This window comes from Panthera pardus, unplaced genomic scaffold, assembly GCF_024362965.1.
Source record: "Panthera pardus isolate Hobbes unplaced genomic scaffold, ASM2436296v1 HiC_scaffold_6, whole genome shotgun sequence".
NCBI classification, from domain to species: domain Eukaryota; kingdom Metazoa; phylum Chordata; class Mammalia; order Carnivora; family Felidae; genus Panthera; species Panthera pardus.
The window spans coordinates 70388401-70412764 of NW_026526991.1; the positions used below are offsets into that span (position 1 = coordinate 70388401).

Below are 24364 nucleotides of genomic sequence, written 5' to 3' on the forward strand. Positions count from 1 at the left end.
ATAAGTCCTCAAGGGCACAAGAACTGGGACCAACTAAGTCAGAAAATTTCTTTATAGAGAGGTTTTTGATAATAAATTTGATTTCTTGCATAGATGTATAGCTATTCAGATTATTTCTTATGTGTATTTCATTCAATGCATGCTCTATCAGGAAATTTGTCTATTTCTTTTGTGGGATTTTGGGGATTTACTGGCATAAATACACTGGCATTCCCTACACTTTTTACCTGTTTAGGATCTGTAGTGATATTCCCACTTGAATTCTTAACATTGGTAGTTTGTGTTTTCTCTCTTTGCTTCTTGATCAATCTTAGCAGTAACTTGTAGTCTTATTGATCTTTTAAAAAAATCAATCTTTGGCATTGTTAATTTTCTCTATTTTTTTCTTTTTTCTTCCTTTTTCCTGCTCTTTATTATTTCCTTCTTTCTATGTACTTTTGGTTCAATTTGCCTTACCCTTTCTAAACCCTGAGGATGGGAACTGAGAGCAATGATTTAAAACCTTTCTTCTTTCCTAATACAAGCATTTACAATATAAATCTAAACATTGCATTTGCTACATCCTATATACTTTGACATGTTGTAGCCTCACCATCATTCAATTATAAATATTTTCTAACTTCTCTCATAAATTCTTCTTTGACCCATAGGCATTTAAAGTATGTTTTAAATTTTTCAACCACTGGGGAATGTGTGTGTGTGTGTGTGTGTGTGTGTGTGTGTGTGTGTGTGTGTCTGTTGTATATTTGTTTTTTATTTTTTTTTTTACATTTATTTTATTTTTGAGAGAGAGCACAAGGAGGGGAGGGGCAGAGAGAGGAAGACAGAGGATTCAAAGCTGGTTCCACACTGGCAGCAGCAAGCCCAGTGTGGAGCCTGAACTCATAAACCGTGAGATCGTGACCTGAGCCAAAGTCAGGCATTTAACCAAACAGCCACCCAGGTGTCCTGGTTTTTCATTTCTAATTTAATCCCTTGTGGTCAGAGAACATACTCTATATGATTTTCTCTTTTGAAATTCACTTAGACTTTATTTTTATGTGCCAAGTATGGTCCAAGCATACTTCCAAGTATGGTTCAAGTATAAATGAATTCTTGATTTTCCCTTTTGTTTATATAAGGATAAACCTTGGTCTATCTTAACGAATGCTATTTTACTTGGAAAGAATGTATATTCTTATATTTTTTTGTTTAATGTCCTGTTAATGTCAAATCAAGGTGGTTGATAGTTTCAAAATACCTATATCCTTATTAAGTTTTCTTTCTAATTTAGTTCTACTAATTATTAAGAGATGAGCAATGAATTATGCAACTATGATTGTGGATTTGTTTTCTCCCCTCTTTAATTCTATCTGTTTTAGCTGCAGATGTTTTGAACCCCTCTAGTTAGGCACATATGTATTTACAGTTGTTACATCTCCCAGATGAATTGACCCCTTTCATCATTTTGAAATGTCCACTTTGGTTATTTTGTCTGAGATTAACATATTCACACCAGTTTTCTTACACTTACTGCTTATAAGATATATTCATATTCCATCTGGTTAATTTCAGTTGTTCTATGTCTTTAACATATATCTCTCAAAAACTGTATATGTTGGATCAAGCTTTTTAAAATTCAGTTTGACAATCTCTGCCTTTTTTAATTGGAATGTTTAGGTTTCTTGCATACAATTTAATTAAAGGTATGTTTGGGTTTAGATCCACCAGTCTGCTGTTTGTTTTACCCCTGTCCCATCTGTATGCTATTACTTTGTTTCTGCTTTCCTGCCTCCTTTTGGCATAAGGGTATATTTTTTAGTATTCTAACTTACTTCCTAGTTACATTTCTCATCTATCCTCTTTGTATTACTTTTCAGTGATTGTCCCAAAGATTGCAACATGCCTCCTTAACTTAGCACAGTTTAAGATCAATATTGTGCCACTTAGTGTAACATACAAAGATCTTACAACAGTCAAATTCTACTTATCTCCATCCTCTGTGTTATTATTGTCATATATTTTATACCATTATGTGTTATAAAGCCCCACAATATGATACTATAATTTTTCCTTTAAACATTCAGTTGTCTTTTAAAGAAATTAAAAGAAAAAGAAATCTTTTAATTTAGCCCCATATTTATGACCTAGTGCTCTTCATTCTTTCCTATAGGTCTGAGTGTCTCTACGGTTTCACTGCACTCCAGATGAAGAACCTTTTTTTAGCACCTCCTTTAGTATAGATCTACTGGAAATGAACATCTTATTTATTCGACTGAAAAATGTCTTTGGTTTGCCTTTATTTTGAAAATATAGGTTGTCTGGATAAAGAATTCTGGATTGAAATTTTTCAGTACTTTAAAGATGCTATCTGGGGTGCCTGGGTAGCTCAGTCGGTTGAGCGTCCAACTTCAGCTCAGGTCATGATCTCACTGAGGTCTATGAGTTCGAGCCCCACGTCGGGTTCTGTGCTGACAGCTCAGAGCCTAGAGCCTCTTCAGATTCTGTGTCTTTCTCTCTCTCTGCCCCTCCCCCACTCACACTCTGTCTCTGTCAAAAATAAATAAACATTAAAAAACATTTTTTTAAGATGCTATCTGGCCTCCATTGTTTATGATAAGAAGTTAGCCATCTTTCATATCATCATTCTCCCTACACAAAATGTGACTTTATTCTCTGCTTTCAAGATCATCTCTTCATTTTGATTTTCAGTAGTTTGACTATGAAACTACTTTCAGTTTTCTGTGTATTACCTTACTTGCCCATGAGCAATATACATTGCTTTAAAGTCCTTGTCTGCTGACTTCTGGATCATCTAGGTATTCATTTGTATTAACTACTTTTTCTTTGGATTATGGGTCATATTGTTCTGGATTTTTGGGGGTTTTTTGTTATTGCTGTGGGTTTTTTGCAAACGTAGTATTTTATACTCGCCATTATGGATGATATGTTGTAGAGACTCTGTATTCTGTTATCTTCCTCTGAAAAGCTTTATTTTGTTATTGTTCTACCAAGCACCGAAATTATTTGCTAATCATTTTGAACTTGTGTAAGCTTGAATTCACACTTGGTTAAGATGGGTCTATGTTGGTTTTGTCCTCAAGCCTATAAATCTTTATTTCTAAAGAGCAGGCCTTCTGGGGTTTCAGTAGAAAGCCACTGAAATTTCTGTTCAGCTCTTTCAAACTTCTACCTAGTGTTTCTTCTGGGCTTCTTGAATTTCTCCTATGAGTGTACAGCTAAGGGCCAGTCAAGGACTTAAGCTGAGTCTGTACCTTAAGCTGAGTCTATGCCTAAAATTTTGGTCTCCCCCCGCCCACCGTGGATCTGTTCTTTCCAGGATTTCCCTCATTGCTTTCCAAGTGCTCTGCCAGCCCTGAACTTCATATTCTGAGTCCACAAATCAAGAGAGCTGTAGCTTTCTACTGGAGTTACAGCTGTCCCCATGCTTCATGGGTTGGAGAGTGCCTTCAGGATTAAAGCTATGTGCACATGGGTCTCACCAGCCTGGTTCTCTTTTATCAGGGTTAAATTCCTCCCCTGGGTCCCTGCCAGTTTCTGTTTTCTTCAGGTCTCCAATGCCTTCAAACAGTTGTCTCCTTTCAGGGGTAAAAGGTTATAATTTTTATCTACAGGAAGATTAATGTGATACAAGCCACTTCATAATACTAGAACTGGAACCCCATACATACCTAACTTGTACTGAATGAGTATGGGTATACAGATATGCATTCCAACCTCATTGTGTCCAAAATAAAAACTTGATTTTTTTGTTCCCAAATCTTTTGTTTGCCCGGTCTCTGTGCTTTATTAAATAGCAACATAATCCACCCAGTTGCTCACACACACACACACACACACACACACACACACACACGTCCTTGAATCTTATGTTTATCACCCACATCCAAATCATCATCCAATCCTGTGGGATTAACTTTCATGATGCATCCTGATTCCATCCACTTCTTTCCATCTCCACTGCTGACATCCTGGATCAAATCACCACACCCTCTCACAAAGACTAATACAGCCATCTCCCAGCTACCAGTCAGGAGTTAGTCTCCCTACTTTCAATCTTTTCCCCATATAGCCATTTTTTTTTGAGTGACCCAAAGAGTCACTATAAAAACCTAAATCAGGGGCACCTGGGTGGTTCAGTCAGTTAAGCATCCAACTTTGGCTCAGGTCATGATCTCACAGTTCATGGGTTCGATCCCCACATCGGGCTTTGACAGCATGGAGCCTGCTTCGGATTCTCTGTCCCCCTTTCTTTCTGCTCCTCCCCTGCTTGCGCGCACTCTCTCTAAAAAAATGAGTAAGATTTTTAAAAATGTAAAACCCCAAATCGTATATAATTTCTCTGCTCAAAACACTAGGATGTTTTATTCTTAAATTTTTAAAAAATTTCTTTATGATGACCTACCAAGTCCTACATCATTAACTCCCACCTCATCCTCCTTCCTCTTCCTCCTTATTTAGAAGCTCCACAAATGTTCTTGGTGTTTCTCAAGTGTCCCAAATGTTTTCATTTCTTATTCCTTCAATTTACAATGCACATCTTCCAGATTTTCAGGTGACTAGTTCCTTCTCATTGTTCAGCTCTTAGTTCCCCCAGAATCTCCTCAAAGGGAGCTAATCTCACTACCCTACTTAGCAGAGCCTCCAAACTGCAGCCAGACATTCTTTGTCACAGTTCCCTGCCTCAGTTTCTTTATACAATATATCATTACCTGTAATTATTTCTTTTAAAAAGTGGGGTTTTGAGGGGCATCTGAGTGGTTCAGTCAGCTAGGTGTCATACTCATGATTTCGGCTCAGGCCATGATTTCAAGGTACATGAGATCAAGCCCCGCATCAGGCTCTGCGGTAACAGTGCAGAGCCTGCTTGGGATTCTCTCTCCCTAGCTCTCTGCCACTTCCCTGCTTGTGCTCATGCACATTCTCTAGCTCTCTCTCTCTCTCTCTCTCTCAAAATAAATAAACATTTTTCTAAAAGTGGGTTTTTTTTTTTATTTCATTCTCAGCCCAGGCTAGGTTATGTCACAATAACAAACAATGCCGAAAATCTCAATGCCTTTAAACAACAAAGGTCTATTTCTTTCTCAAACTACTTGTTTGTTCATTCAGAGCCAGGTAAAGAACCTACTGCATATTGCCTTTACTCTGGGACTCAGGCAACCAGAGCAGCAAGTATCTGGAACACTGGCTGATGGCTGAGGAAAAAAGAAAAACAGCTTGGGGGGTGGAGGGGAGGGGGATGGAGGGGTCTTACATGTGCAAATGAAATGCTCCAGCTCAGAACAGCCACACATGACCCCTGCTCACACCTAACCAGCCAGAAGGAGTCACAAGAGCAGGAAATCCTACTATGTTTCAAAGATACATGAGACAAATATTTGATGAATTCTGTAAATGACTATAATTCTCTATATTTTCCCTACCAGAAGATACAACCTATGAGACTAAGATCTTTGAATGATTTGTTATTGATATTATCATTATTATTATTATTATTATTATTATTCACTGTTACATCCTGATGCCTAGAATTGGGCCTCCCATAGAACAGGAGCTCCCAGAAATACCTCTTGAATAAATGCATAACATCCATTTGATTAACCTTTCTTGTATATCTAGGGGTAAAATAACTACACTTAGTTGAGTATCACATGTAAAGCTCTTCCTCCACTCCCTGCTGAGAGTTTTGTGAGGAAAAGTAAAAATACTCTTCTTTCATATTCAATTTGATCTATCATCAAGAATTCAGCTGTTAAGTAAATTCTCTGTCCTGATTTAAATGCTTGGATTGTTAAACGCTTGTGTTTACAAAATTCAACAGAGAGGAGAGAATCCAGTAATCTGTTTAGCCTCTAAATAGAAGCAGGAGAGCAACCCAGAAATAAACGAATATGGCCATTTTTCATGTGGCTAAATTAACAGTCTCATGGAGGAGTAATGAGGAAAAAACCTAAGAAGGGCCATAAACCTCCTCTATGCCCCACCCCCCGACCTCCAATGGGCAGAACACTTACTCATCCCTAGAGAAGGATGCTTTTCTTACCCTACCGGGATAATCTGAACTTTAGAAACAAACAATTGGGGCAGTCCCCACAGCTGCTGCCTCCAGGGCCATCTCCCCACCCCCACTGCTAAAAATACCATTACAGAATTAGCCCTGCTGGTGGGGATGAGGGACAGGCACAGGGTACAGACATTCTTTAAAATAATCAAATAAAAAATAAAATAAAATAAAATAAAATAAAATAAAATAAAATAAAATAAAATAAAATAATCAAATAACTCACCCACCATAAAAAGCAGCTTTCCTCACTTCCATATCCCACCGGAGGGAGGGAGGTGGGGTGAGCACCTCCATACAGGAGCCATAATGGTTGTTCCAAAGAGTAAAAGGAGCTGCCAGATTGAAAATCATTGACTGTGCATCATCTCACAATAGACCAGGAAGCAGGGCTCAAGGGTTTCACTAAAACGCCAATTTTTAATGCAGTATGTCCATAGTAGATACCAAATTCTTAGTTATACAGAAGCATTTGTTTATCAGTGCTTCCCTTTACTCAAGGGGAAAGGACTCTTTACAACCAAATGCCTATAAGCTTGCTACCCCATCCCATCCCCACTACTGCTGTCTTCCTGTTCACCTTGCTCCAGCCATTGGCCTCTTTGCAGTTCACTCACTTTAAACACACCACCATCTTGGCTTTTATACTTGCCTCACCCTCTTCTTGGTCATTTTCCCCCAGAAAGCTGTGCTGCTGGCTCCCCCACCTCCTTCAGACCTTTGCTCAAATGTCACCTTATCCGAGGAAATTCCCACAACCTCCCAGACATCTCGTGCTTTGGTGACTGCCACAGCACGTACTGCCCTCTGACATAATATATGGTAACTTATTTCTTGATTGTCCATCTATTCCCACTAGAATGTAAGCTCAGTCAAGGCAGGGACTTTGTTTTTGTTCAATGCTGGATCCCCAGAGTCTGAAAAAATGCTCAATATGCATGCACTGAATGAACAAAATCAAGGCCTATAGTACTGAGGTGCTGACACTTCTATACTTTGTAAGTGAATTGAGACAAATCAATGAGCATGATCCAAAACAGTGAACAAATTCAGGCAAACACTAACCTTCAAAAAGGAAATTCAGTGGCATTAGGATCTTCACAATACATAATTATGAACATAAATCTGTTTTAAAGTTTATTTATTTATTTGGGGGGGGGGGTGGGCAGAGAGAAGGGGGGGGAATCTGAAGCTGGCTAAGCAGTGAGCCCCATGTGAGGCTCAAACTCACAAACCATGAGATCATGATCTGAGCCGAAGTCTGATGCTTAACCAACTGAGCCACCCAGATGTCCCAAATCTGCTTTTTCTTAAAGTCTCTTCTAGCATTAGAAATGACCAGAATAATACATTCATTTCTTTCAGCAAACTTGGAAAAGAAGGTAAGATGATCTAATGAGAATTTAAGTTTCTAATTTTAGAAATAGATGGATACACCTTATGTTTAGTAAATGAAGGAAATGGACTCAGGGAACAGAATTCTTTTTGGGGGGGGGGGGACGGGGTGGGAGGAGAGCAGCAGAGAGAGAGAAAATCCCAAATAGGCTTTGCTCTGTCAGCACAGAGCCCAACATGGGCTCCACCCCACGGACCATGAAATCATGACCTGAGCCGAAATCAAGAGTCAGACGCTCAACCAACTGAGCCACCCAGGCGCCCCGGGAACAGAGTTCTTAAAATGAAGATGTTAACTTTAAAAAAAGAACAGTGTGCTTGCACTATCAGGTCTTCCTTCACAACCCTGCTTCCTTCCTTCCCCTCCAGTCCCCCTTCACTGCCACTTCTAAACCGAGCCTTGATCTCTTAAGGTCAGGTACACCCAAGTTACTGAAGCACCCTCCCCACCTCAAAGCCAGTCATTCTGCATCCATCATCCTACAACACTGTTTTGATCTTGTCACTCTTGTGATCAAAACCTTTTAGGCTCTCTGACTTCATTCATATAATCTTGGGGTGGTTTTGTTGTTGTTGTTGTTCTGTTTTGTTCACAAAAGTCTTATGCACTTTTGTAACCTAAAATTTAAAAAGGAGGGACATGCTCCATGGCTTCCAATGGTTTTCAGAATAAGTTTTAAGCTCCTGAACCTGAAATGCAAGACCCTCCACAATTTGCCCTGAAGCTTCCCTTTCCAACCTCCCGTAAACCCTAATCTGCCATGGTAGGAAAACTACCCCGCTCCACTCTCCCACAAAACCAGCTGTCCTTTCCTTCCCCACAACTGTATGCCTGACATTTCTCCAGCTTGGAATGCCCTCCTCCCTCCAGTGGAATTCTCCTGGGGCCACAAGGCACAGCTCAGGTTCAGACCCAAGAATTACTGCAGAAACAGTAATGAGACCCAGACTTCTTAGGGGATGGTGAGTTCGTCATTATTAGAGGTACTCAGAGACTGGCTGAAAACATACCAAGGAAGCTCTCACCAAATCCACTCACCCTGGGATTCTAGAGTTCCCATGAACTCCTCCTATAAGTTTTACTTGACCATTTCTATTGGGAATGACTTCTTTCCCCCTTCAGAATAGGCTCCTCATCCTGCTTACATGGCAATTATCATATGCTGACATCAGAATCCTATTACAGCTGTATTTTCCTATGTCTGTGTCTGATCTCCTTCACTCACCACAACCTTCTGAAAGATAAGTCTCGTGGCACCTGGCACCATCCCTTCAAATGATGGGTACTCAACATGTTTATCAGTGATGATACTAAAAACATGGAGCATTTCAAACAGGAATAAATTGGGGAAAACATAAAAGAGAAATGGGATAGGTCATGAAGCAGCAAGAAACACTGCTTTGTATTCTTTCAAGGGATGGTCAGTCAGGTGTGGCCGCAGAGGGTACACGGAAGAGGGACAGGAACACATTTATTACACTCAGTCCTAGAGAGAGTCACCGCATGCCCCAAGGGGGCCACATGGGGGAAAGAAGACATGGAGGGTCAAGGGAGCAGGCTTAACCAAGCAGGTGGGGAGCTAAGAGAGTAAGGACAGGGGACAAGTGTCTTTATTTGGGTCAGGAGTACAATAACAAAGGTCCAAGAGGATTTCATGGGTGTGTCTAAATGTCACTAGGTCACAGTGGCAGAGGGCAAGAAGGGGGACTTGTGGCAGAGGCCAGCCTTATCACACTGGTGCACCTGATCACCTGGGCAAGGTGCTCACAGCCAGTTTGTAGGAAAATACGAAGTTTAAAAATTTACAATGCAAATACTAACTTCCCTGGGCTACTGCGACTTGCTCCCTCAGGTGTCTGTGTGAATTTGCTTGTCTACTCTTAGCTGGTCTATCCATTTCAATGGGTCTGTCCTCAAGGAAATGCAAAGTATCTTAACAAGCATGGACTAGTCAAGGGAAATCTTGATGTGTAATCACATTCCTCTTGAATCCGGGAAGAAGAATAGCCCAGCGCCGAAAGGGAGATCACCGATGGCGCCAAGGACAGGCAGCCCTGTGCCGACATCTTCTGGGTCAGCAGCAATAACAGGCTTTGTCCTGGAACTGGACAACTGCTTGCAGGGTCAACAAAATGACTTTCTTCACCCAGAAGAGAGGGCTAGTCAGGCAGGAGATGGTGCCAGAAAAAAATCCCTGAACACAGACAAAGTGGAGCGAAGCCATAGGGAGTGGCCTAGCTCAACTCAGTCCTGAGGCAGACTGCTGAGTCCTGAGGCTCGCCTCAGTCCTGAGGCTCGCCTGCTGCCGGTTTGCCATCTGGGATGCCTGAAAAGGCGCCTGTCGGAATCAGAAGGCTTCAGTTTATGTTCCAATTTTACTGCTGGCTATTGCTGTGACCTTGGAGCCAGGCAAATCAACCCTGTGCATTTCTGTTTTTCCATCAACAGTAAGTCAGGGCCACAGCCATGATAAAAACACAAACCCAAACAACAGAGAATTGTTTTGAGCACCACTGATACTCAAAATCCAATATGCAGCTTAAAGGCCACTGCTGGAAATAGCGGGTTTTTCCTCTGGAGAGGCTCTGTGTCTGACTCCCTGTGAACCCCTAGGTCTTCTAATGGCCTTCCTTTCCCTCCTTCTATCCAGAATTCTGCACAGCTACCGTATCAGAACATTCTCCCACCTACCAACACTTACCCTTTGGACCTAGATCTCCCAATGAAGGCAATTATTAATATCCTTGTTAGTTCATCATACCTCCCAAGTAGCATAAGACTTTAACCCAGTGAGAGTATCTTCAAGAAATAATCCAGTGTTAGGAATTCATAAAAGAGAAAAGAAATCAAAGCAGGGAATACTTTTATTCATCAGTGTCCTCTCAAATCATACTCCTCTCCCACCTAGGATTGTTGACCCTATTATTTGAACCATAATCCATTCCTATCAAGGTGGTTTTAAATGAATCAAGTGATCAAGCACTCTTCACTTTCAACGTTACCATAGTTTAACCAGCCATCAAGTTCCACCCAGGCTACTTCTATTTCATTAATCAGTGACGTGGTTTCTCTCAGCTCCCTGTGCATGGCTCTGCGTGCTGCAATTCCATTGGATAGTTGCTTCCATAAGAAAGTTCTACCTTTACCTCCTGTATGTGGCAAACGAAAAGAGGAAGAGGAGGCAATGATTGGACATGGTAAGGAAAGGGTGCCTTGGCCTCTGATGATTCATCTATCAAGCACAATAAAAAGTATCCAGAAGGGTACCTGGTTAATAATTGCTTAATTACAGTGCTCTGAGTTAGTTTTAGTAAGTCCTTGAGGGTATCCTTTTACAGTGTTTGCATCCTCTATCCTATGGGAACTAGAGCAGCCAGGCAATCCTAGCACACTGAGAGCTGCAGCTGATTGTCCTTTAGTGCTAATGGACCGAGATGACTGTGGCTGTAAACTAACGAAGGGGTGGGAGGAAATGGCCAGAGACCCGGGATTTGCAGCCTCATCTTCCTTTCCTGCTCTATAAGGACATTAAAGCAGCGTAAGTTTTTTGTAAAGGGCTACCAAGTTCACTAACTCTCAGACACCAAATTTACCTGGGAAGAGAGTGTTCCTTGGGGATTATTTTAATGCTAAATATCAATCCTTTCCCAGCCTACCTTTCTGAGCGTTTCCTATCAAAAACTTTGCTTTTTCTTCTTCTTCTTTCATTATTTTTCGCAAGCACTGGGGTAACATTTTTCTCTCACTTGAATTCTGTGGTTACTTCTAACCAAAATTATTTTACTCCACAAAAAAGAATTACATGGTCACAACTGAGACGTAAGAAAAATGAAGATTTTTGGCATTCGGCATATATTGGTTGAGAATGAAGGTGGTAATAAACATTTAAATATGACTATCATGAGTATCAAATTCAGTACTTTGAGAAGATAAAGCTTAAAATGATAGATACTCTAAGTAGCATTCAGCTCTGTATACAACACTTGTTCAAGTAATTCTGCCAAAATGAAGCCCCTGTTTGAGAGTACAATACTTAAAATAATCAACAGCTGACAAGCACCCTCAGAAGTAATAAATATGCACTTTCCTAATGTCTTATCAACTATCAGGATAAACTTGAGGGTCATTTATACTACTTAGGTATTCATATCTCCAATTAACACAAAAAAGAGCATACCATACTCACACCATTACATTAAAATAATGCTTTTCCTTCCTAAACGTATCATGATAAATCTGTTTCCTCACGTTTTGATGCTCCTGTATCACCATGACTATCTTGCCCATACTTTCCGGGACATCTGAAATGTTTTCTATTTTGAAATGATAAAATCATATGCATAGCTCAAACACAAAGGAAAGAATTTCAGACTGGACTTAAAGCTAAGACAATAGAAAACAAGCATTTAGCTTTATTAAACTCATGAGATGACAGAACATTAGTGAGATACTTGGTATTTTATGGAAAACTGCTTTTTTGTTAAAAGAGAAGAAAAAATCATGGAATTTGTCTTCTCAAATTTCTGGATGTATTGAGAACATTCTATTCAGAACTTCCTATTTGAAACTAAAACAGACCTAGGTAAAAGGAAATAGCAAACTCCTTAATATTTCACAGAATATAAACACAAGAAAAATACACTTTCAACACACATTCTTCTTTTAGAGATGTCTAGATCTCAGTCAAGCCCCTGTCTCTCTTTTTTTTAATCACTGGCTTCTAAAAACATCATGATTTCTATGCAGCTGGATGGATATCTTGGAGAATTCAAACACGTCTACAAAATGTTACTTATAGTCAAGTGTAGGTCCATTATCCAGTTTCTGTAATTCTGAAATCCCAAGACTCTGATCTTTATAACTGAATTGTTGGCAAGACATGACCAAACCTGAATTCACTCAGTAGCAAAGCCTAGTCCGAACTGATTTGAGGCTGTTTATAGTCTTTACTCACTCTACTTCATGTGAATAAGTATATAATCCAGCTATGGTTATGTCAATGTGTTTGATAGCAGAGTATGTCCTCAGCCCTGTAGGGCGAGCTCTCAACTACAGGCACATGCACTGAATTCTGAAACACATTTGGCCTCAAAGTTTAGATAAGAAATGGTGTGCCTGGATTCAGTTCAGTAAACCCATACTGTGCTGTTCTGAGCACTATTCAAGATAAATGGTCCATTGTCTGTGTTCTCATTACCTAAACTCACCATTTACTAAACTCATTATCCTCTCTAACTGGATTCTCCTACTGACTGACTTCTCTTTTTTTTTTTTTAATAAAATGATCACTCCCTTAGTCACTCACCCAATCTCCTAGTTACCTGTAACTTCACTCTTACTCTCACCTCCTCATATCCCATCAACAGGTGAAGTTCCATAAGGTTCCACATGTCCCCATCTTGCTGCCCATTGTCCCAGCCCTATTCATGAGTGGCCTGAATGGCTGCAAGAGGCTCCAAAAATATTTTCCTTCTTCCCTTTCTACTCCCCTCACCTGCCCTTCTCTGATTCCCACTAGATTCTGCTTCATTCTGATTCATGAGAATCTTGTCATCGTCTCCCATCTTGTTCAAATATTTTTTTGATTCAAATACCACAATGGAAGAGATAAAAGGCACTTAAAGACCAAAGAAAGAATAGGGACTCAGCCTGCCTTTGTAACACCTCCTGCTCTTTCTTAATGCAAACTTTTCACTCCCTTCAAAATGAGCACAACTTCCTCAGTTTTTCCCAACTCTAAAAAAAAAACTAAGTTGTTTTCATCTCTTCGGCTGACACCATCTACCCCATGACCTGAAATCTGTAATGAATTCTTTGCATCAGATCTGACTATTTTCATCCCACTCGTGCCTCAAACTGAACTCAGATCCCACGCTGGCAGCAAAGCTTTCTTTCACCTTCCCGGCCCACCCGCATCTCCTCTTGAATTCCCATAGCACCTACAGTCTGGACTATTCATTTGATACTTGATATGCACTTCCTTGTATTATCAGAGTAATTAATTTTTCATGCATATGTATCCTCTCTCTTTAACCAGATTTTAAATTCCTTGAGAGCAGAGACCACGTCTCATATTTTATGAATGAACAAATGAATACCCTTCTCGAGCTTACAAGAAAAAGGTAACAATGGCAAAGACAACATGTGAAAGACCAACGAACATTAATTTATTCATTCAAATTTATCAAATATTACTACGTTCCAGGCATTGTGTTAGGCACTGAGGATTAAATGACAAGCAACTCGACCTAATCCCTGCCTCTGTGAGGCTTGTGGCATAGCTAGGAAACCAGACATTAATGAAACAATTATGCAAATAACTATATACGCAAATATGTATGCTTTAAAAAAGGAGCTGTGCAATATTAACAGGTTCAGAATCAGTTTCATATCCTATCCCTGTCAACTCATTCTGAGTCAGCCTGCCCTCTACCCATGTTAAGAAGAAAACTACAACTAACAGAGAGACTCTTTGTACGTTAGAAACCAGAAGGAAAAGAGGGAAGACAAATAGCAGGAGTAGTCTGTTTGAAGAGGACATTTGTCACAATCTTGATGTCCTAAGATTCATCCTTGGATCAGAAGGCAGTATTTAAACCCTGATCACTCTGCCCTCCACAGACTTACTGTCAGAGTATAAAAAAGCACAGAGCTGCTCTCATTCTTAAAAGTTACACTCTTGGGGTGCCTGGGTGGCTCAGTCAGTTAAGCAACCGACTTTGGCTCAGGTCATGATCTCATGGTTCGTGGGTTCGGGCCCCATGTCGGGCTTTGTGCTGACAGCTCAGAGTCTACAGCCTGCTTCGGATTCTGTGTCTCCCTCTCTCTCTGCCCCTCCCCTGCTCGTGCTCTGTCTCTCTGTGTCTCTCAAAAAATAAATAAATGTTAAAAAAAAGTTACACCCTAAACTTTTATGAAAGTTTGATTTAAGATACAAGAATGTGAAATCCATTTATGCCTTTGCCACTTCACTACTCAGTGCCTCCCGTACAAACCAATGTAAAAAGAAAATTGTTTACCAGAACTTAGGGCAAGGAAATTCCAAAATCTAAGATTCCCCTGTGAAACTTGCAATGTTCATCATTTCTGGTATCCAAGCTATATAATATATCACATTTCCCCTTTCGCCCAGGCTCCAAGAAAGCTCAAAACCAACAAGGTAACAAAACTCACAAAACTAAAACACATTTAATTCTCTTCTTTTCTGTGGCCTTCATTTTCTATTCCTATTGTATTAAGCATATATGTTTTGGAAAAGCATTTCAATTCTGTCTTGGAATAAAAATGATTTCTTGAATAAGCTTATTTCTATATAATAAGCCTTATCAGAAATACAAGTCTTATCATCAGAAATCTTTGGATTTCTCTATTCATGGATTTCTCCAATGTATAATGTGTAATTCTCCAAAAGGCTAGGATGCATCACGCTTATTTTTTAAACACTGGAATCATCCACTGTTTAACAATGGAATCGTCCACTCCATTCTGTTAGAGAGTATTTCGAAAGAATTCAATTCTCATAAATCCAAATATAATACTCACCTCAACAAGATTCAATGTTAAATCTAAAGAAGCTTTTCTGAAACGTATCAATTCTCATTTCCCCTGTGCTCCTACATTATTTTCCACATTTGGGAAATTTGGGATCTGTGACCAGTCTGAAATCATAAAATTTAGTGCTGATAATGCAGGAAACCCAGCTCTCTCGTGTTATTCCAACCATACAGCAAAGGTGAGAGGTGAGCAACTTAAAATGCATTTAATCATTTGTGTCTCTGATAACATGCAATTTCCAACTTGCGTCACCATTTTTGTTTGGGACAATTCCCATTACAAATTATAAATCATGAGGAGGCTTCATGCTGTTAATTAAATAGCCACAAAATTATAATCTTTATACCTCATAAAAATAAAATTCATAACCAACAAACTACATTAAATTATGTACTCAGAGAATTATCACTCTTCCTCATGCATGCTTTAAATTGGTCATATGGGGGCGCCTGGGTGGCTTGGTCGGTTAAGCGTCTGACTTCGGCTCAGGTCATGATCTCACGGTCCGTGAGTTCGAGCCCCGCGTCGGGCTCTGTGCTGACAGCTCAGAGCCTGGAGCCTGTTTTAGATTCTGTGTCTCCCTCTCTCTCTGCCCCTCCCCTGTTCATGCTCTGTCTCTCTCTGTCTCAAAAATAATAAACGTTAAAAAAATAAAAAAAATAAAAAAAATAAATTGGTCATATGGTATTGTCCTCTTGGAGACTACTAACAAGAGATATTCCATAATAAAATAAGTGAGGGAAGACTCACAAGTTAATGAAATGAAAGGAACAATGAAAGGAATACTGGCATTCTATCAATATTCTTATTTGGCATTTCATAAGAGGATTAACAACAAAAAAAAACTGTTTAACTGATGGCACAAAAGAATTTGGATTATTTTGTAAACCATTCCAATTTCTGTAACAAGAATTTCTGTGCTTGCCATTACCAATCCCACTCGTCCCTACATACACACTATCATCATCATCACCACCACCTACCACAAGCTTGCATCTGCAAACTGTTAAAGGTTTAAATATGGCCTCTTAAAAAAATGGATTATGTATAAATGCTAGTTATCTGGGAACCAGGAGGGAAACACTGATCACATTCCAAGCCAATAAGAACAATGCTTGTGCTGGGTTACATTTTGGATTCTTTTCCGTAATGCTGCGTGGCTGTCAGTTCCAGAGCACCCTGCTGTACTTGCTGTTGCAAGAAGACACAAATGGGAGCTGGAGGGAAGACAATATCTGACAGGAGGGAGTCAGAGAAAGTGTCGCACAGATCATGCTTAAACTTGGGCGTAAAGGAAAAAGAGAAATCAACCAAGTTAATAAGAAGGGGATGAGCATCATGCCCACGGGCGGGGTGGAGGAGGGCGCACAGGCAAAGGCACAGAAGCATGAGAGAACGCAGCAGATTTGAGAACCTGCAGATAATTCTGTACAGTGTGGAATGTCAGGAGGCCAGATTTGAAGTCAGGCAGGGTAGATCATCAAGAGCTTCGGATATCAATCAAAGGAGTTTAGATTTTATTTTGTAGGTAATAGGAGCCATCTAGCCATTTAGAAAAATTATTCCAGTAGAAAATTTCAGAATTAACTGGAGAAGGGCAGAACTATTAGGAGCAAATGATTACCATTTTGGTTTTGTTTTTTTAATTTTTTAAATGTTTATTCCTTTTTGAGAGAGAGTGAGAGAGAGCACGAGTAGGGCAGGGGCAGAGAGAGAGGGAGACACAAAATCCAAAGCAGGTTCCAGGCTCTGAGCTGTCAGCACAGAGCCTGACATGGGGCTCAAATCCACAGACCACGAGATCATGATCTGAGCCAAAGCTGGATGCTTAACTGACTGAGCCACCCAGGTGTGCAAAAAATTACCATTTTGTGAATGAAGGAAGAAATAATGGCAGTAAAGAGAGATGCAGAAAGATAGAAGGAGAAGACAAGTTTGGAGTTCATTCAAAAATTCAATCAGGAGTCCAGTTATCTTTCCACTTATCACCAAGATGTGCCAGAGGTTATCATTGCTTCTCTAATATCCCATATAATTTCATAAGGTTTTAGTAAGAAAAAAAAAGAAATTGCCAAATAGAAGTGATAAAGCTAACTACATTAGAGAATCTTTCCTATAGTAAGAAAAAAAAAAAAAAAAAAAAAAAAAATTGGGTCACATTTTCGCACTATCTCAAAATAATTTGTACTCAACATAACACCCGAAATCTAGAGTGATTTTTCAGGGCTAAAGTACTTATATCAACAGGAGAATTAAAAAGGAAGCCATTACTGTTATGTGATTTTAGTATAAAACACAAGATCTTATAACAAAATAACTTAACAAAATGTAGAAACTACAGAACCAAATAATCTTCCCTTATTATTAATACTATGACCCTGACTGTATGATTCTCAATCAATCTCAATACAGGTAGATACCTTTTCTCCAAACTGGATATTTTGTCTAAGTTTGCCTTACCTTTCTACGCGGAGAAAATTTCCTGAACAAATTATAAACACACCAAGACACTGTTTGTAACAGACATCTATGGTTTTCTCTCCCAGCACTCCTCACCCATTTTTGGAAACTGACCCTCTCCCACTTACCCCCCCCCCCCCCCGACCCTTAACCTCTTCTATCCCTGTGAATGTTATGCATAGCACCATGCTTGTTCAATGTGTGGTCGATGGCCCAACTAACACCCCGTTCCTAGATACCCTCTCTGTCATGACCTGTCTCTGTACTTTACCTTCCTCTCATAAAGGCCACGCCCTAGCTGGAAATCACCACTAAAGACTGGCTGTACTTCTGTTACAACATGGCATCTCACCACACCCATAAACCCCTTTCCCTCTTCTTACTTCCATTTCATCTGTTCAGTTTCACCCAATCTTCCAGCTTCTGTCCACTCCTCCCAGACTATCAATCTTCCTTACCTCCTTTCCATGCCCAGCCAGACCCCTGTTAATCAAAACAATAACTTTTTTATTAGAACCTTCCATTTATTTCCCATCCTTTGTTTCCAATACAGCAAGCCTGAGCAGTCCCCACCCAGATGAATCACTCTCAAATTCTGTTCCAGGTGACTGAGCTCTCATAAAGAAAAATGCTTAGCAGTTCAGATCGATGTCATTCCAGTTCATAATGGCTAACCCCAACAGCCCTCCGTGATCATCAGTAATGCTTCTGTTTGTTCCTAGGCAGGTGATAGCTATATTCCCCAGGGTCACTGTTCCAAACCTTAACCACTTTCTTAAACCTCCTGCATCATTCAATCATTCCACCTTTATCTTTATTTGTTTTTTTTTTTTTTTATCTTTAGCTCTTCCTTGTTCATAGTCAAACAGAGATCATCAGGTGGTAGGCCACTTACCTCTCTACTCCCCCACCCCAATGGACCTATCAGAATATCAAACTTTATCTCTCTCATGAAAATTTCTGAGGAACTGGAGTCTCTCTTCCTGTCCCCACTAAGGCCATTATTTCTACCTGTGTCCTAAGTCACAAAGCAAAGAAGCTTTCAGAGTTGCTCTCCTCCTCTGTCTTTATCTTCACTTCAGCCTAGCTCTTTCCCCCAAAATGACAAGCAGATCAATTCATCTCACTCCTCAAAACCAGCACCACCCACCACCATGCCCAACACAATCTTTCCATGGTCCTTCTTCCATTTTTAGCTACTTCCTATCTCCTTTCATTTCCTCACCAAACTTCTTGAAACTATGTACATATATAATAAACATAAAATATGTACCTTTTATAAATGTATGTAATAGAAGCAGAGGACAATAGTTCAAGGAGATTGCAAACAATATAGAATTAATACTATGTGTGTGTATATATCTATGTTTCAATTTGTTTTTTCCTGAAACAATTGCCATCTGTTTCTAGCCAAGCTTCTAGATTAAAAATACCTACAGTGTGTCACCTATGATCTTATAATTACTAAATTCAATGTTTTATTACCAAGTTCTCTTACTAACTGGCCCGGCAGCATTTAAAACTTTCTTTTCCCAGTAACACTTATCACCTCTTTGCATAGTACATTAATTTGTTTTCTGTCTTTCTCCCTCCTACAGGATGTAAATTGTTATAAGGGCACAGTCCCTACTTTTTTGATTCACTCTCTAGAATAGTTCCTGGTATGTAATCAGTGATCAATGAGTATTTGTTGGATAAATATCACCCAACTCCTGACCAAAATCAATTAGGCAAAAGGTGGAAAACACACCCAAACTGGGTCAACATCAGGCTCTTTTCTGAGAGTTTAAACTTAGGACGAAGAGAGTCAGGCCAGTCTCTCTGAGTAGATATAAAGTGATCTTTAATGTGAACACAGAATAAAATAGATATGTTAGAGAAATTGTCACAAAGAATATCCTGATAGAATTCAAGCCCCTGGTTTCATTTATCCCAATTACCAAAATGAATTTTATCCTTGATCTTTGAGAAACAGCTCAGTACCCTTATAGTAAATTACCTTTTTTTTAGCTTGAACTATTTTAGTGTTTTTTTCTTTGTCTATTGCTTACTATCAAAGGATTCTGTGCTAATCTACTGTTCTGTGGTTGAATAGGCTCAAAAATAAACATCCTCAAGCCAATGTTCAAAATAAAAACAAAAAAGGAAAGAAAAATGGTAAAAAAGTTAGAGTTGCCATTCTTATTCTCAGAATGAATAATATATGTAAATATATGAGCAATGGTTAAGTTACTTTAATGAACACATGGTATGACATGAAGGCAAACTCTTCATGATAACATACTTAGGTACTGTTTATGGGAAAAGAGCTATTTTCATGTCTTCTCTAAAAAGATTACACACACATTAATTTAGGCTCTAAAGCCATTCTTTGAAATTAAGTTTAGGACTAATTTTACCTCATGTTAATTTTCCTGAGGCCACAGGAAAGTACACCATTGGGCAAAGAGCAGCAGAAGAACCTAGCTCCAACTGCTCACAGCAAATTAAGGCTAGAGGGAAAACTAAAATGCATCCTAAACTGGCATTTAGAAATAACAGGGCTCTATCTTGAAGAATAGAATTCAGTCATTATCAGCCTCACATTTCACGGGTACTTACCAAACAAACGCTGATGGAACAGAAATTTGCCAGCTATTAGTCCTATGAGAATGGCAAGTAGCCATAGAAGCACCTTCAGGATCCTCCAGCCAACTCCTCTAGGGTATTTATTCGTTACAAATGAAAAACAGTTTCCAACAACTATAACATTGGCTTCTGTTTGGCTATGAGAAACTGGGTCCTCGGCAAATATTAAGAAGTTAAAGAAGATCACCAAGTAAGCCACGATCAAGCGAGACCAGGGATGCTGGAAATAATAACGAAAGTCTTTACCCATCCTTCAAAACTTCAATTCCGTTGTTTACCTGTGTAAGAAAAGATACATAGGGTTAGAGCAGGAGAACAAATAGTCTCTCTTCCTATTATCTGTTCTGATTCGTAACAGCTCGATAAACAGGTATTTAGAAAAGATGCTACCAGGGGCTCCTGGGTGGCTCAGTGGGTTAAACGTCCAACTCCTGATTTCGGCTCAGGTCGTGATCTCACAGTTAATGAGATCACGCCCCGCATCGGGCTCTGTGCTGACAGTAGAGCCGGCTTCAGATTCTGTGTCTCCCTCTATCTCTGCCCTCCCCAGCTTGCTCTGTCACTCTCTCTCTTTCTCTGTCAAAAAATAAATAAACATTTAAAAAAAAATTTTTTTTAAAGATGCTACCTAGTCCTCTCATGATCCCAAGTCATGTCTGAGATTGAGGAAAGTAAATATTGTCCCTTCGCTGCCATCTAATCATACCTCTGACCACATGGGGGATGTGGAAAAGAAGGAGAATGAAACAGCAGGGGGAGAAGGGACATGAGAGGGCAGAAGAAGATTGTCTAAAATCGGGGTGGGGTGATGACTGAGATGACCTGTAGAGGTCACCTCAGGAGGAAATGCAGGGCAAAAACACAACACAATGCTTTTCCTCTTTTAGATTACTATTTTTAGGTTACAATCATAATATAGAGTCATTTAAAAAATGAAAGCAATGTAGAAGCAAACTGAGCACATAGGAGCAAAAAATAAACATCTTCCTCTGCCCCAATCCCTCTCCTCAGCATGATCCCTTAATAATCTGTACTCTCAGACCTTTTCCTATATGTTGTGTATGGACTTTTATACAAAGGTTCATAGACTAGTTGCCAAATAATTTCAACACAGAATAAGTCTTATGAAATAGTTGAGTCTATAGTACAGTAGTGAGTTACATGCAGGAGGGACTGGACAGTTCTGCTTGTGGGAAGTGAGGAAAAAGGGGAAGACTGCACAGAGGACATACCCAAGTTCAGGGCTGAAGGATTAGTAGGAATTTTTCCCCAGTGGAGAAGGCAAGAATGCTCAATCTAGGCATTTGGAAAGGCACAGAGGCATTGCAAAATACATACTATGCCTCTATCTGTGGGTCCTAACCTCGAGGTGCATTGAGAGTAAAGAGCTTTCTTAAAACTCTTTTGTGCAGACCCCACTTCCAAAATCTTGCTCACCTCCTCCTTTCTCTTTGGGAGGCAGCCTGCCTATAAAGAACACAAGCCTGCATTAGATTCACCAAGGCTGTGACGGGTTGTTATTAAGTCTATCCAATTGTGGGATGCAGTTTTGGTGAACCCATTTGGTGCTCAGACTAAGCTATATCTCTATGATTTCAGCAACAAAGCTGAATAAAAGCTGAGATCAAAACATAACAATAAAACTGAATAAAAGCTGAGATCAAAACATAACAATAAAGGTAGTAATGTCACTGAAATCTGCCAATTCTTTTCTCTCCTTTCTCAATTTGTTTAGAACTGGGAGAAAAAAAAGGACCCTTACAAAGCCTACAGCATATGACATCCAGGCTCTGTGTTGGATGTCTACATGCATCATTAAATTATTTTTATCATAACAACCTTCTGAAATACTGTCATTATCATTCCCATCACCTCATTTTACAGGGAGGGAACTGAGGCTCACACAGATTATGTAACTGGCCCAAAGTCAGCCAGCAGAGCTCTTATCTGAGCCTCTGAAGTCAACTGTAGAGCCAAATCACCCAGTCAGTTCCAGGCATTTCCCCTGCCTTAGAAAGACACAGGGCCCAGCCCCAGGGATGTCATCCCTTGAATGCTTTCTGGAGACACATTCTTCTCCAGAGATGATTATATTAACTCTATAGAGTATACTTCTATACCCAGGCAAAAAATACATACGTGGAAGAATCCTTCACAAATCCTGAGCACTTTGGTAAATTGATAAATTTCCCATTGACAAATATTCACATTTCCACATGACTAAAAGCACAAAGATCAAGCCACAAGCCTGAAGTAACTCTAAGTCAGTGGAAGACCTGAGAATAGAATCCCAGGCTCCCAAGTTCTGTCCAACACTCTGGGGTGATGGATATCAATCAAACCCACAATCTAAGTTAATGAAGACTTGTCTTAACTATTTCAGAAAAGCAATGTAAACACACAAAAGGACTGGAAATATAACTCAGCAAAACAGATAGTCTCTGTGCCTTCTAAGCAATTTCAGGTCCCTCGTGATCTTTGTGAATACTCTGAAATGTCTGTTCCCAGGGGCTGCGGCTCAGACAACTTAGAAATGGCGACTGCACAAGGATTTTTTTTTCTTTTTATGTTTATTTTTGAGACAGCATGAGCAGGGAAGGGACAGAGAGAGAGGGAGACACAGAATCCCAAGCAGGCTCTGGGCTCCGAGCTGCCAGCACAGAGTCCGACCCAGGGCTCAAATTCACGAACTGCAAGATCATGACCTGAGTGGAAGTAGGATGCTTAACCGACTGAGCTACCCAGGCACCCCAAGATTTTTTTTTCTAATGTGAGGTTCATCACCCAGTAAGTATAGCAGTAGTTGGTTATCACATGAAAGAGAGCAAAGTGGTGAAGAACAAAAATGAGCATCATGCATTTTCATGATATTCAGTATGCAAGGATGCCAGAATGAGTTGTCAATTCAATTTCATGCAATGTTTTTAGAAATGTCCAAAGACCACTATCACGAGAGACTACATAGAAATCATCTCAAGGCCAATGAGTCTTGAAGCAGGACTCACTCCTACATGCCCATCAGAACAGGGCATGAGTAACATCTATGAAGTTAAACAGGTTTCTAGGTTCCTTCTCTTACCAGTGCAGAATTCTCCTGTAGTTGCCCCATCACCTCCTTTCCCCCCACCCACATACAAGCAAGGCAGCAGGATTCAGAACACTGAATACATAGGATCTTGATTGTTTTTTGAATAAATGCTTTGTGAAGGGTTAGCATATACTTATTTTATCGTTGTTGTTTTTAACTTTAGAATCTTGTTTAGTGAGCTATGTAATGTCCACGTGCCCAAACTGAATTAGAACATTCAAAAAAGTTGGGAGACAGCTGTTCCTCTCCAGTATTTATATTATTTCAAGACAGAGAACTGTAGAGTTGAGCAACAATCCTGTACTTGTTGATCTGAACTCCCACAGGCATGCTATGAATGGTACCATCACCCCCAGGTTACACGTAAACAAAGATCAGAGTGGTTGCTGCCTATCCACATCCAGGAAGTGGAAGAGCCAGCATCTGAATCCAAATCCATTCCTAGCCCTTGATCTAATATATCATAAAGCTAGAAGTGTTTCTTCCAATAAATATTTCCCATCAGGTCTGCAGGCTAGTCTTTATTTCCACAAACAGATTCAGTGACTCACAGACCAGCTGAATTACTGGTCTATTTTATGCTAAACATGGCTGATATTTATTCTTGTTTCATATGCCAAAGCTGAAGTGAGGTCTTCCAGGGGGTCCCAAATTTCAAAACCTACATAATAACTTGAATGAAACTTCTACTTATCCCCACTTCCTGACTTCATCCACAAGGTCACCCAAAGCTTGCCTAGTCATCTCAGCCCTAGGCACCAGGTATGCAAAGCACCAAAACTGTTTTCACTTCTGTAGTTCACATAAAGCAATATGATCATTCAGTGACTCTAATGCTAATAATCCAGGATTGAAATGATTCAGACTATGCTACACAGTATTCATAGTCTACAAACCCTTTTAATTTCTTTAAATTCAATTCTGCCAACAAAGCTGAGCTTTTATCTTAAATAAATGTGATCTATCTTAGGTCTTAGTATATTATAGTAAAATTATTGATTTATGTGTTTGTCTCCCTCACTGGGTCATAAGATCCTCAGTGAAGGGCTGTTCACTTCCAGGGCACAGCACGGGCACGGGCTCAAAGTGGGCAATCGACGGACATCTACTAGATGGGGAGGGGTGAGCAGTACACTTAGAAAGAAAAGCCTCCTTGGGGCGCCTGGGTGGCGCAGTC

At 39.9% G+C, this 24364-nt stretch overlaps 1 protein-coding gene across 4 annotated transcripts in view; it reads right to left on the reverse strand.

The window, feature by feature from the left end:
• Window positions 1–24364, reverse strand: part of TMEM117 (transmembrane protein 117) — a 483464-nt gene that overhangs the window by 451961 nt on the left and 7139 nt on the right. For 3 of the 4 annotated variants that reach the window (XM_053895726.1, XM_019419099.2, XM_019419100.2), the window contains exon 2: window positions 20073–20377. In XM_053895726.1, coding sequence (XP_053751701.1) covers window positions 20073–20349 — 277 coding nt within the window. In that variant the 5' untranslated portion in view covers window positions 20350–20377. Of the gene's footprint in view, window positions 1–20072; window positions 20378–24364 lie in introns of those variants that run through there. The other variant, XM_019419101.2, reaches the window with a different exon arrangement.